This window comes from Pelodiscus sinensis, chromosome 1 (assembly GCF_052426305.1).
Source record: "Pelodiscus sinensis isolate ZL-2025 chromosome 1, ASM5242630v1, whole genome shotgun sequence".
Classification (NCBI taxonomy): Eukaryota; Metazoa; Chordata; order Testudines; family Trionychidae; genus Pelodiscus; species Pelodiscus sinensis.
The window spans coordinates 227,606,097-227,621,509 of NC_143052.1; the positions used below are offsets into that span (position 1 = coordinate 227,606,097).

At 40.1% G+C, this 15,413-nt stretch overlaps 1 protein-coding gene across 2 annotated transcripts in view; it reads left to right on the plus strand.

The window, feature by feature from the left end:
* Positions 1-15,413, plus strand: part of DHRSX (dehydrogenase/reductase X-linked) — a 288,314-nt gene that overhangs the window by 103,726 nt on the left and 169,175 nt on the right. For both annotated transcript variants that reach the window (XM_075915713.1, XM_075915707.2), the window contains exon 2: positions 8,008-8,115. In XM_075915713.1, coding sequence (XP_075771828.1) covers positions 8,100-8,115 — 16 coding nt within the window. In that variant the 5' untranslated portion in view covers positions 8,008-8,099. The remainder of the gene's footprint in view (positions 1-8,007; positions 8,116-15,413) is intronic.

The following is a 15,413-nucleotide window of genomic DNA, read 5'->3' on the forward strand; positions in this document are numbered from 1 at the left end:
TGGTAACTTTCACAATAGTCTAACTTCCTTCCTATCTACTGGTGAGAATGTCCCGCCAAAAATCAAGTTTATAAATAGTTAGTAGAAGATGTACCTGACATTAGTTACTAGAAGATTTACCTGGCATTGCTTGAGTCCTAAAGTCAATTAATTTTTGGTTTTGGAAAAATACGATGAAAATGTACATGCTTAATTTAAATCATTGCTGTAGGGTGGAGTTAGGGATCAAGGGCTGGCTCAGGAAAAAGACTACTGCAGCCCTCACACTACAGCAGCAGCATCTTGGGCCAGGTGAGAAGTACCTCTCCAGTTTCGCCTGCAGCTCCAGCAGGCACAGCCAAGAAAGAGGTGCATGTCTATTAGGCTGGGTAGGCCCAGTTTCATCTGCCCCTGCACTCCCCAGCTAGAGTGAAGAATGCAGCAAACTGTGCACTTTTCCCTCACTCCCTGCTGAAAGTGAACAGTCAGCAATGTCCCAGTAGGAATCTGGAAGGGGTAGGGAGTTTCAGCCCCCCTTGCAAAGAGTACAGGGGCTGGGGCAGTCCCAAATAGGAGGAGGGGTAGCACACCCACAGTCAGCCCCCATCATCTGCCTAGTGATTCTGTCTCTCTTCTGAATGGTTTTATGGGAAGCAATCCCTTCTAGACACATCCCATTTTCCTGGCACAACCAAACCCTTATGGTTGCTTTTAAATTATCATAAGAGGATGCTGTTTGGTGGTCTTAGTTCTTACTGTTTTGGGGGAGTTCTTGAACAAACATACAGACAAACTCTCTCAAATATATAGTAGATGGTGACCGCCCAAGTGTCAGTGGGGGAATTGTTGGTAAGTCGCCTATGCAAATGAATGTCTCTATGGCAGCACATTTCTAAGCAATAAATGGAATTGAGAGGGTTCCTCCCCCCGCTTTGGCTTCTAATCATAGAATCGATGTTGGTAAGTATCAAGAGAAGTTTATCTAAAAACCTGTCATTTATGGTATCAATACATTCCTTTTGCAAAGAATATTCTGATGTTTCATTCACTCAGCTAAATCACTCATTACCATTGTAACAAATTTTGTCACATCATTTCTAATATGGTGCTCTCTTTACATGGCAAGATCTTAAATCTGATTTTTATCTGGAGGCCTCTTGTAAAATCTTAATATGAAATTAAAATAAACACTAAATACTTATCACACATATCATGCTGTACAGAGTGCCCTGCAAATTCTCCCCGCGTTCTTATGAGGAAAGGGAGAAGTATTTCTTTGTTAATGCAGGGTAAGTGACTTGCCCAAAGCTGTGGAACTGAGACATTTTAAAATTTTAATCCTATGAGTAGCTTGAGACTCTGCAAGCCATGACTGTAGAGCCATGGAGCTGTATTCATGGACCAGCACCTCACCATGTCAGTTAGGCTCTATACAAACACCTGTCTCTTAATACTCATGCTGGGATAGATATCAGAAGGGCACACAGAAATACTATAGAAATACCACATTTATTTATTTTTATTGGCAAATTTGAAGATGTCATAAGCCACTAGTTTAGACTAGCTAGTTTTACCACATTAAGGTCTACATTTTTATGGGTGCCATTTCTTTTTTGCCCAGTAGGATCAGTAGAGGAATTGGAAGTGCTCAGCAGTTGGAAGATTGGCCTCTGTTTATGAGCGCAATGCTTTTCCAGTTAGTTTCTGAACCAGATTATCCCCCTCCCATCCACACACGGGGAGGTACCCTCGGGGCCCCGTCCAAGGCTTTGAAAAGCCCAAGACTTATACTGGCACAAGGTGCTGAGATTTTTACACTGGCCCTATCCCTAAATCCATCTATTGCATCACCCTTTGTGTAGTAGTGATAAATATGAAGTCTAACTCCCTGTAACTATTTGAAATGGGAAGGGGAGGGGAGTTCATCCATGTTGAGCATTTTCTGGCTGTTATTGCTCTTTTAGAAGCACCTGTGCTTGTTATGGGTTTGGGATGGGGGACACATCTCTATCACTGTTTGCCCCAGCCTCTTGCTACCAGGGAGAGAAAGAGAGAAATTTTTTGCTACTCTACCTAACACTCAGTCTTAATTTGTTTGTCTCTCCTGCCATAAAAATCTCCAGTGCCAAACTCTGCTGCTCACCATTCTCCCCTCACAACTCACTGTTGTCCACAGGTTTCTAAAGAGTGGGAGCAAAGCCACCCCAAATCTTCTGGACTTTACTTTGTTGCTGCTTGACAAAATGGTGATAGGTTAAAGAGGTATAAGAACTGTCTGCAGACTTAGGATGGAAAATTACATTTTTCTTTTAATGAAAGTTTAAATTGCGTAGGAACTTGAGACTTGAGCCTCCACATTTGCCATAGAGCGATTTGTAATTGCCATTGGCAAGCAAGTGTGTTTTTTCTAAACATTGAAATAATAATAATTTTTTGTCTTGGTTCTATTTACTATCATTCTACAAGGAACCTTATTATACATATCTAAACAGATGCCTACCTTAGTTTCCTTTCTGAGAATTGTCATTTGGACAGAATTATTCAGTAGCCAAGTGATTACAATCAAGAATAGCAGTGCAAATAAATTCTTTTGTAATACACCATTACAGGTTAATGAAAATGCTTTTAAGCTTTGCATTGTTAACTTATCCCATCAATAAAAATTAAGGAAAAGTATCTGGATGTTTAGGATGAAAAATACTAGAGTATAAAATACTGAGCTCAATGTCTTCTTTCCTTTAGCAATTTGAAAAACATTGATTGTGCTGTGTCACATTGTATTATACTGTGTCTGGCAACAGTACTCATCTATTCATGTTCCTTTCAATCCGAATGTTGCTATATGGAAACAGCTCTGACCTTGATTCCTGTCATCGAGCTTAAATATTGGCCTTTCTTCCGTGGCTCTGCCAGTTACCTGCAGACACATTATGTGTATGTACAGTATTCAGTTATCAAAAAAATAAATAAAAATAAAAACCTTAAGGTTAGGGTTAATCATTTAAATTATTAACCTTTAATGGCTTTAACATTGTTTAGTGGAACAGTGAACAGTAAAGGAATTATAGTTTAGCATCTGTAGGGTTTGCAATATTCCAATATAAGTCAGTTCAGAAAGAATTTGGATTAGGGGCAAAAGCTTAATTAAATGATGTATTGGATACAGTTTGTGCTCCGTGATAAGCTTGTAGTATTTTGCTTCAAAAAGTTGTCAAAAGTCAATGTGATTGCTGGGACCTCACTCTTGAGACTGGTATTTTAGGGGTTATTTCCTTTATAATTAAATTCAAATAATAACTCTCTGCAGTGTAAATAGTTAATTTAATGCAATTATTTTTATTTAACTATTTTTATTTCCACACAGAAAAGTAAAAATTTGCCAATGATTAGTTGGGATTATAAAGCAACTAAATGTCTTGTTTACTTCTGTATTATATTTTCAGCAGGACATTTGAAGAGAATTGAAAAAAATAACCTATGATGCAAAAATGTGGATCTCGCCTTACATATTTCATAGCAAAAATTATGAGCCTGAGAGAGATCTTCCATGGGTAGAGGCTAAAGCTATTAAATAGTTCCAAATGGGTGTGGGATAATGAATATCCTTGAACCTGAAGGGTAATTAGCAACAGATATTTGGCCAGATTTTGAGCTCGTTAACATCAGTGTGAGGTCTAGGTTTGATATTAGGAAAAACTATTTCACTAGGAGGATGGTGAAGCACTGGAATGGGTTACCTAGGGAGGTGGTGGAATCTCCATCCTTAGAGGTTTTTAAGTCTCGGCTTGACAAAGCCCTGGGTGGGTTGATTTAGTTGGGATTGGTCCTGCCTTGGGCAGAGGGCTGGACTTGATGACCTCCTGAGGTCTCCTCCAGCTCTATGATTCTATTATTCTATTAGTGACTTAATTGAAGTCAATGGAATTACTTGGGACTCACACCTCTGCAAATGAGAGCAGAAGTTGGCTCATCTCTTCAGGATCTGAGAGAGCTTTGAAATGCTGAAAGTGAGATGTGAACACTATCAAGGAGAATCTCTCCTTTATAGCAAAACAAATTGAGAAGGAGCAACACCATAAGGAGCCCAGGTTAAGCCCAGATCTACTATGGAAACTAAGACCAGGTTTTCAATGAAAAGAAAGGTGGGCTGTTGAGATTGAGATTTTCTCATTCTAAATCTGAATTGGGCTAAGGCATTGTACATTTTACCTAGACGTAGTTAGTCAGGACCTATGCTCTTCCATCTAAGGTTTGTGATGGAAGTGGAGCAATAGGTAATAATGCAGTCCAGAAAAGCCAGCATGGTAGGCCTGCCTAAGCTAGCCAATTGGAGATACCAATGACAGGAGTATGTGCTGTACTCCTCCTCTCTCTTTGAGGTAACTATCTAAGTCCAGGCTGCAGGAAGATACCTATTTCTGCTAGACATCCATGAAAGGGAAGCCAGTTGGAGTTATGCAGCTCAGAGTATTTCTACTCTAATTAAAAGCTCCTGGCTGGCCTGTGCCAGGTGACTCAGACTCTCAGGTCTCAGATTAAGGGTCTGTTTAATTGCAGTGAGGATGTTTTGAGTTCAGGCTACAGCCCAAACCTGATTGCCTATGTCACAATTAAAAGTCCCATAGTCTGAGACCTGTGAGTTGGAGTCAACTGGTATGGGCCAGCCACAGTGCTTAACTGCACTGTAGACATCTCCTCAAGCATCTGTAGTACTTCTATTTCTACTAAAGTGTAGCACAGCCAATGCAGTGAACAAAATTAAGGATGTAGGTCATTGAAACAAGTGATGGGGATGCGTATACAAGATGTAAAAAAAAAGTGGCAGGTTGAAAGAGGATGTGGTGAGAAGGGGAAGGAAGCAGGAGGCATAGTTAGGTCAGAAGAGGTGCAATAAAAATGTATTTAGAGCTGAGGGAAAGCAGTCACATCTAAAGATTTTTTTTGGGGGGGGGGGAGGTGAGGAGGGAGAATCACAGCAGCTGAAACTGCAAATATCAGAACAGAGAATGAATGAAAATGGGATAAGCCTGAATATACTGAACAGACTGTTCTAGAATAAAAAGAAAATGAGGAGAAAAAAACAGTCTACATGTGTGTAGCTTGCTCTTATCACTCTTCATAGAAGTTGTCTTGGGATAGATTTATTTCTACTGTGGGATTATTTTCAATGTATATTTCTACTTAATGAATTCTTATTTATCTAACTTAGTCAAATGTTTCCATTAATTAGGGATGTTTATGCATATAATTATATCACTGTACACAAATGGACCGTCCTATTCCATCATCAATAGAATCCAAATGCTAAGTTAAACTGAATTTTTGCTGGATGGCCAAAAGGAATGCATCTGGCTATTTTTTGCCAAATTACAAATTTCTACTTTGACTTGTTTAGGCAAAAGAACTGTTCATAGAAAAATTGCAGTTTGTTAATTTATTCTAGAAATTGTAAATTCGTTCTCTTTTTTTATTCACTGTTTTCATTTTAAAAAACTGCAGTCGTTTTTGCTTAACATTTTTTTCCAAGTGCCCTCCTAGAGAGAGCAAGCTTGGAAAAAGGTAGAAAGCTTAGAAAAATTAATAAACAGTGGAAAAGGCCTTTGGAATAGAAAATTTAGTAGACTACTCAGATCTGTAATTTTAACCTTAACTCTTAGGATCTGATTATGGGTGTCTCATTTACATTTACATGAGTGGACGGTTACTCTGGTCGATAGTGAGTCTACTCATGTGAGTAACTGCTCCTCTTCCCCTTCCCCACATGCCCCCAGGTTAATGTAGGCGGTGGCATAATTTTGAAGTTTTATTTTGTTGGAGAATATATTTACTGGGGCAGGTATATTCATGGCTCTCTTAAAAAAACAACAACAACCCCAATCATTATTAAAAAAAAAAAGAATCAGGGCAAGGTCTCCCCAAAGAGGATAATATAAATATATGTCCTTTCAGTTGCAAGGAAAATTGTGAATTTAAGATAATAAGGGTGAAACTCCTGGTTCCACTGAAGTTAACGAGGGCATTGCAATACACTTCAGTGAAGTCAGGGTTTACCCAGGATGTGTACAAGAGAGAACTTACATGAACCCCACAAGTGATGTGTTTAAAGACTACTTAAAATATGGGATTGTCACTAGATTCTAAGAGATTCCTTTAATAGATAATATACATTTAGATAAACTTTGGCTGGATCAAGACCTGCTGCTTTTTGAGCAAGTGAGATATATTATATTATATTATATTATATTATATTATATTATATTATATTATATTATATTATATTTTATATTACATTTTATATTATATATTAAGGCCTTGGAGCTCTAGTCATGAAACTGAATGCTCTTAAGCTAGGCTCTGTACAAACAGAACAAAAAGTCCTTCTGCAAGGGCCTTACAAGCTAAGACTAAGAAAGGAGACAGCAAATGGATACAGGCAGATAGGGGAAAACAATTAAACAGTGAGACTCTAATGCTCAGCATGGTATGTGGTGGTCTTGGCATACTTACACACCATCCATTGTTGAGGTTTTGGTAGACATGACAGCAAAGGAGAGTTTTGGAGAGGAATTAGAATATGGATAACAAAGTATCTTTGTGGGTGTGTATTGGAGGGAGGGGTTCCAATTGTGTGGGGCTGCCTGGGGAAAAGCACAAAAGTATTTGTTTGAAAATGTGCTAGAGGATGCAGTCATCACAGGTGTGAGCATTGAGCAATTGAGAAATGACAGGCAGAACAGAGAATGGAAAAGACAGGCAATAGAGGTGTGGTGTCTACTTCACTCTCTAGGGACATTGTACTGCTGCAGACTAAAATATTCAACAGCATTTCTCTTCCAGAGCATCCAGCATTTTAGTCTCAAAAGAAACAAAAAAAAAAAAGATTAACGTTTACAAATGCTACATTTTTTTTATATACTGAAAGACATCATATATCCTGGATCACCCTCTTAATTTTATTTTAGACTTGTGATTTATTTTTGCTCACAAAACAAATTGAAGTGATGGGTTGTTCAACCGTTCTTCTTGTTTGTCCAAAATTCCTTTTCTGTTGTTGTTGTTTTGAACTTTTTTCATGTAAGACTTGATTGTGCAATCCTTAAACCATGTTGATGTAATCCTTATCCACATAAAAAGTCCCTTTAATTAATGCCAAGTACTGTCTGAAATTAATGCTGGGAGTGACCCTAAGCCTAACTGCCAGAAGCCAAGAGTAGAAAACAGAGGTAGATCACTACATAATTGTCTTGTGTACACTCCCCTCCCTCCCCCCGAAGCTCTATTGGAGACAGGATGCTGTGAACAATGGACGAAGGTCTGACCCAGTGTGGCCATTCTCACATACTTACATAAATAAGGATTACACAGTTCTTCTGTGTGAATAAAATGTGGAATAAAAAAGATAAAACCTCACATTTTCTCAGGGGCTTAATATTTGTTTCTATTCGTCAGACTATGGTGCATTGATGTTGGAAAGTGGACATTAGCAATTTTGTTTTTACATTTTTTTTTCTTTTCTTTTGTTATATGTGATTTTGCTTCCTATTACTGGGGAAGCAAACACAGCCCCTTCCCAAAGGATCTGCCAGTTATCATACTGCTAACTGAAAAATTCTTGTAATTTTCCTGTATGCATGTTTCACTAAATAAACAGCCTGTAAATTGACTTGTAACAGCTGCCACACTGTCTTTAGACAATAGAAATTGCTAAGCTGAAATTCTTAAAGGACAGATTGTTACAGGGCAACAACAAATGCATACAAATGGACATGACTACATTTTTCTAATTGGACATCTATCATTTGCATGTCATCAACTTCAATCTTTTGTGAATTATTGATGCTAGAAAATTATACTGTGGTTAATAACAGTAAGTGTTATATTCTTTTTATTGTCTACCCGATTTGTTGTTGCATTGTTTATTGGCTAGAGTTGAGTGGTCCATTAAATATATGTACGTCTTTATAATATGTACATTATATCTTTATCTGTATTGAATTAACTTGAGTTATTTTTTTTCTTTCCATGTAGTTTTCCCTACACAAAATGGAAATGTTGCTATAGTGACTGGAGGTACTAAAGGAATTGGTTATCAAACTGTGAAGCATTTGGCAAGACTTGGCATGCACGTCATAATAGGTACTGTTATTATTTTGTCAATACGCATGTATATTATGCCCCAAGAAATATCCGTCCATCATTATATTGTTACAGAGCCAAATCCTGCTAAGCTTTGTTATTTAACATGTGTATTATGGTAATGCCTTGGGCCAACCGAGAGTGGGGCCTCATGATACTAGGCACTGTACAAACACAAAGTGGTAGATGATACCTGTTCCAAAGAGCTTTCAAAATCTCTTTAGTAGGAGCTCCAATGCTTAGACCATAGGAATATCTAGACCATAGTTGATGTTGCAAGCATTTTTAAGAACTAGAACATTTTTGTGCTAAAAGCAGTGTGAATACCTATATAAAAGCACACACTTGAGCACAGTACAGTAAAACCCTCACTATCTGGAACTTAAGCATCCAGAAAACTGTAGAAACTGGCAAATTTCTGGTGCCAGGAAAAGCAAAACAATAACAACAACAAAAAAGGAAACTGGCCCTTTAAGTGCGGGGGCCGCTCCTCAGATGAGCATACCTGGGGGTGGCATGAACGGCAGCCGGAAGCAAGCAGCAAACATCTTGGCTCCCCCTGCAGCTCCTGGCACCCCCGGCAGGCCACCCCTCACCCTCCCTGACAGGCCACCCCCACCATCTCCACCTCCCGCCCCCCAGCTTCCACCCCGCCCCCCCCACCAGGTCACATCCCGTTCCCCCCCCTTTAGCAGACCAGATCCTGGCCCCTGCACGGCTCCCATGCCCCCCCTCCCAGCCCATAGGCCCTATACGGCTCTCCCCCCCCCCCCCCGATAACCAGCCTTTTTAGGTTACCAGCACGTCCTAATCCCCGGGTGTGCCGGATAACACAGATTTTACTGTAACATGAAATAAATTGTACAATGGGCACACTTTAAAATGTTATGTTTAGTGATTTTTAGTTAAAGTACTAGTGTTATGAGCAGGTATGGCCTCTCCTTAGGGTGTGGGAGACTGTAACACATTTTAAGGTGTCAGTTCTACAGTAAGAGGAAAGATTATAAAAAATTTAAAGGTATTTTTTGGTGTTGGGGGGGGGGGAGTCATATTTTTGTCCCATATAATGAAACTCAAAAGAAGGCAGAAAAATTGTTCTAAACAATGCAAACATTGAATTATCCACACAAACAATTAGTGAAGATTTTGAGAAAACTTTCACTCCAATTCTAGGGCTTACCTTAACTGTTTTAAAAAATATATAACATTTAAAAAATATATAACTTTTAAAACACTATTATCTATTACCTAATCTTTTCCTATTGCTAATCCCCTGGCATTTAATTTATAGGAACATAATTTAGAGTGACCCCAAGATTACTCTATTTGTGTTTAATAATACTTCAGCAATCTGGAAATGTAACTTTATTCAAATGGGAAAATATGACTTTATTAAAAGTGAAAAGCTACTAACAGTGGTGGACTAATATGTTCTTAGTTGTGCTGGTGGGAACGCAGAATAACTTCATTGACATTAAAACAATTACTCTGGTTTATCACAGGTACGATTCAGAGAAGAACCTAGTCGTACATGTTTTAAAAGTCATATCAAAATCACCTCAAAACCCAACCAGGTGCTACTGTATACTAAGTAATCCTGGGACTATTATTGCTATTGCACTCCAAGTATCTTTTTGTATTTTTAAGGTGAACTGCCAAAACTTGACTCAAAAAAGACAGTTCCTGTGACATTTTTCCCCTTTCTTTAGGAAAATTACAAATACACTTTTTGGTTTTGTGTTCAAAATAATTTTACATCATTTAAAGGAGACATTATGAGAATTATTTCAATGAAGTGCAATAGCTGAGCCCAACCCAGATCCAAGCCCAATCCAAGCATCACAGCCTGGATGGATTCTGCATCCAGCAAGCCCTGTAGAAGAGAGAGGCTCTATCAACAGACTCACCAGGTGAGCCTTGCCCTGCTTGGTAATGCAGTGAGATTTCTGCACAGAGGCAGGAGAAGAACGGGCAATGCCTCTATCCCTGGTGCATGGCCAGGGAGAGAATTAGAGGACCAATCGAACCCCCCTCCCAGAAATGTGTGTGACTGATATTGACTGTAACAAGTGAGGTCCATCGTGTGCAGACATAACATGGTGATGGGAACAATATAACAACCTCAACAGAATAGAAGGAGTTGTTCAGGGGCAGGGCAGCAGTGGGTCCCTCCCCTCAGCTAGGGGTGGGACAAGGAGGTGGCCACATGACTGGTGTCTCCCTTGTGTCCCTCCTCAGTAGTAGCCACTGACTCGATATAATGTAATATGACATCCTTCTGAGGGTTATCTGCATCAGGAGCTACATTTCTGGCTCTAAAAGCATGAGCCTCCGCTGCATAAGCTAAAAGACCCAATTTTGTTAGTGCAAAGGCTACATGGGCTCATAAACCACCATGTGGTCCAGACACTAGGAGACAGAACTACACTGGGTATGCCTGCTCTGCAATTGGGAGGTATGGTTGAAGAATGCATTGATATACTTGAACTAGCTTTCATCACGTGACAGCTGTTCGAATATGTGCCCAGGGTCCTACATGGATGAGGCTAGCTCAAGCAGCCACCTATCTTCTTTATAACCCACCATGCACCCCTCTCCCTAGTGTTCCGGCTTTAGAGTGAATAAAGGTATATTTTGCTGTGCGTGTGTTAAAAATTCAGATTTTAAACAGAACTTTAAGGTGGCCGCTTTAAATCTTGTAGAGTTAATAAAACAAGCCTAGCATAGTGATTCTATTTTGAGCTGTTACCTATGTGAAAAATAATCCATTTAGCATATATGAGGAACAGTTGGGTGTTCTTCCCCAGCCCATCCTTCCACCTGACTCATATATGCTTTCACACTTACAGTTCATAATAAAACTGAACCAAATTTTTTCAAACCACAGGCATAAGTAGCAATAACTCTAAAACATCACCTCTGTAGTTCTTAAATGAGGCTTTGTCTATACTACAGCCAGATCCATGCTCCAGTGATTGATGCACCAGAGATTGATTTAGCAGGTTAGTGAAGTCCAGCCAAACTGACTGCAGATTACTCTGCAGTCAACCCTGATTCTCCACCCTGAAAGAGAAGAGTAAGATAAGGTGACGGGAGAGTGTCTGCGCTATGCTTGGTTCATGAGATACACTACAGATTGTCAACCTAAGCTACATTGACTCTAGTTACATTATTCATGTAGCTCAGGGGTGTGGAATCTATTTTGAGTCAGGGGCCACTGTCCCACAGAAAAATCAGTTGGGGGCCACTCACAAATGAGAAGCAGAAAAAAAACCTCCTCACTGTGGGCCTGAGTGAGAAGGAGAAAGACACTCCCCAAATTACCTTCACACATCAGAGCCTAGGGGGGCCCAGCCTAGTAGATATTGTGTGCTCCAGCCCACGGGGAGGTGGCAGTGGGGGAACTGGAGTGCCAGCATAGGCTTCCAAGTTGCTGGGGCCCCCCCACGCCTTGGGGACCAGATCCAAGTAAGCCGAGGGCTGCATCTGGCCCCCGGGCCTGAGGTTCCCACCCCTGATGTAGCTGGATTTGAGTATCTTAAGTCTACTTGCTGAGGTAGTGTAGATGTAGCCAGAGCATCACATTCAGTAAATCATGTAGCTGTGATCCTCCCTTTCTCATATTACATGAGGAATGACAGTCACAAGTTATAACACTTAAATTATCCATAGGACTCTGAGAGAGCACCTTACTGGGAGGAATTGGGCAGTTGACACTACTCAGAGTTATTGTTTCAGATTTTCTGTAAGCATCTCTTCATCAGCTACCCGAGTCCCATTTTTTAAAGTTTACTTCATAACCATTACATCTGTAAATTTAACTATTTATTTAATGAAAGCTAAAATTCTAGATCATGATACCAGCTTCAGAGAAGCACGTGCCACCTATCGGCTAAGTCCAAGCCTGGGTTCAAACTTGCAGCACATTCATCAATTCACTGAACCCAAGCATGGAAAACTTTAGACAAAAAAATTTGCATTAAAAAATTGTAAGCAACAGAAAAAGGGGTTTTAGAATGGAAGTTAGAATTTACCTTTCTGACGGTAGGCACGAGTTACTGAATAACTTCCACAATTAGGGTATGTCTAGAATACATGCCTCTTCCGACAGAGGCATGTAAATTAGACATACCCACATAGTCAATGAAGCGGGGATTTAAATATCCCCCACTTCATTAGAATAAAAATGGCTGCTGCGTTGTGCCAGCTCAGCTGTTCGTTGGCACACACCAGCAGTCAAGACGGGGATTGGTCGGCAGGGAAAGCCTTTGCCGACCAATCCTGTAAACGTTATTGCACGAGGCATAAGGGATCGGTCGGCAAAGGCTTTCCTTGCTGACCGATCCCCATCTTGACTGCTGGTGTGTGCCGACAAACAGCTGAGCCAGCACAATGTGGTGGCCATTTTTATTCTAAGGAAGTGGGGGATATTTAAATCCCCGCTTCATTGACTATGTGGGTATGTCTAATTTACATGCCTCTGTCGGAAGAGGCATGTATTCTAGACATACCCTAATTGTGGAAGTTATTCAGTAACTCGTGCCTACCGTCAGAAAGGTAAATTCTAACTTCCATTCTAAAACCCCTTTTTCTGTTGCTTACAATTTTTTAATGCAAATTTTTTTGTCTAAAGTTTTCCATGCTTGGGTTCAGTGAATTGATGAATGTGCTGCAAGTTTGAACCCAGGCTTGGACTTAGCCGATAGGTGGCACGTGCTTCTCTGAAGCTGGTATCATGACATACCCTTAGAGCCCTGCATGGGTAGAAAATGTGTATCCACATCTGCATCTGTATCCACAATAATGAGCCATGGCATGGATATAAAGCAGATATCTGTGGATTTGCAGGCCTGTAGTCATAATATGGGCTTGCTGTTCAAGTTTGGAATTTCAAATATCTAGTTTTGCTGGTGCTGCAAAAGGAAAATTTTGATTTGTGTGGTAACATCTAACATAAAAGCTCTTATTCACCACAGCTTTGCACCATCTGTGAAAAGTGAGTATAAAGCACAAAAATTCCAATTTGGCAGTATTCTGTACACGGCTGAAAATGCAGGATGCAATGTAGTGGAAAATCAGGCTTATCTTGTACACTTCAAAGGAAGCAGTCGCACTGTACATACACTTACCCTGTTTGAGTCTCAAACTTTGTTACAGATTAATAACATTCCACTGAGAAACCCAGCACTTATTTGAAACCATACAGGCCCGCTGACAAGTGGGGAGGTAAAGAAAGAATTGTTCCTGGCCCTGACAATTGAAAAGGGCCTGGGGCTCTGGCTGCTGCTATTGTTGTGGTGGCTGGAGTACTGCAAGAGCATAGTGTGGAGTGCTTCAGGTGGCTCTGAGTACTGCTGGTGGGGGGGCGGGGAGAGTGCACTACAGTCTTGGTGGTGTTGATAGCTGGCTCCTGACACTGCCCCTCCGGTAAGCATGGAGCTGCTCCCTCAAATTGTATAGGGGCCTTACAATCCTGTCAGCTCCCCTGAAACCCTATCAAGCCCAGCTACAACCAAGAAAGCAATTATCTTTGTCATCTCTTTCTGTTTTGCCTGGTTTCCAATTTTTAAACTAGACTCCTTATGCTCTAAATCAGCCCAATCTAATACAGTAGGTTACAAGTACGAAGGTAAATTTAAAAGGATAATTAATGTTATCCAGAGGGTGCAAATATTCATTTTCAAAAGTAGTTTGATTTAATTTCAATAACAGAAAATTTATATACATCACTTAGTCTCCTTTTACCCTAGATTGTTACTGAGAGATATTTGAGCTCTGATATGCACAGGAAAACATTTCTCTTCCTAAACAAGGCATATTTTGTTAGGATGGTATACACTGGAGAGTTACTGTTCAGCAGGATTTCATATCGAGGGGTTGTTTTCTAATCCTCTTATGAGTGCTAAAAATGTACAGTGTATTGTCTAGTAATTACCCCACAGTAATGTTTTACTTTAGCAGTTGCAGTACAGCCAAGGCTACAACAGGTTCAACTATAGCCACCTATTTATATACACACACAGTCTTCCAAATCTTTCACATGTTTGCTGGAATTTTCAAGCTTAGTCTCTGTTTAAAGGCAGTTAAAAAATAAAACTTGAACAAAGCCCCTATTCCTTTGTTTGGCTAAGGATAGCTCTATTTTTTTTGTCCCTAGTCATACAGAGCAAAATGTGTACTGAGTCTAAAATCATCAGTTGTGTGTATTACAAGTCGAGCTGGAATGTATTTTCTGCACTGCCCTGTTCTAGTCATTTTAAGTGTACTGATACACTTTTTAGAAAATTTCCGGGCTCCATTTCACTGCTGCATTTTTTAAGACAGTAGTCAGAAAATATTCTATCCTGCTAACTTTGGTAACAACATTCCTTTTTTATTGCATGCATGACGGCTATAACATCATATTTGAAATACTATAAATTTCCTTTTTCACCCTGAAATAGTTTCTCCTATTGTTGGAGCTGTTAAATTTTTTTTTTTTTAATTATAGTTACTTTTTCTATAGCCAGGAGAATAATTAATTCTCTACGTTTACAAAGTGTACATCTAGCTAGAAAATGCCTCCATCTTTCATGTCAATCCTGTCAGTAAATAAGTATCCTTGTAGAGAGATTCCAAATACATTTAAAACAAAATTCAAAAAGCATACATGCAGACATGAGATTGCAACTCGTAGGAACTGGTCATTTGTAGGGATCTACCAAATGTTTGGTCCATTTTATGGCCATACAATTTTTACAATTGTAAATTTAGTTATTTCAGCTATTTAAATTTGAAATTTAACGGTGTTATAATTGTAGGGGTCATAGAATCATAGGACTGGAAGAGACCTCGAGAGGTCATCGAGTCCAGCCCCCTGCCCTCAAGGCAGGACCAAGCTCCTAATAAGGAGTTGCAGGGGAGGGAGGGTTGCGAGGCTACTGTAGGGGGGCTGTTGCAATATTGGTACCCTTACTTCTGCACTGCTGCTGGTGGCGGCTCTGCCTTCAGAGCTGAGCAACTGTAGAGCTACAGCTGCTGGCTTGGAGTCCATCTGTGAAGGCAGAGCTGCTGCCGGCAGCAGTGCAAAAATAAGGATGACATGGAATGATATTTCGACATTACTTCTGCATTGTTGCCTGCTGACCTGGGCCCTATGAAGATAGCAGCGCAGAAGTAAGAGTAGCATGATATGCTATTGACACCCTTATTTTTGTGCGGTAGCAGGGTGCTCTTCGGACACCCAGCTCTGAAGGCAGTTCTGAAGAGTGGCAATACTGCAACCTTCCCTCCTCTCCAGAATAACCTCCTGCAGTTCC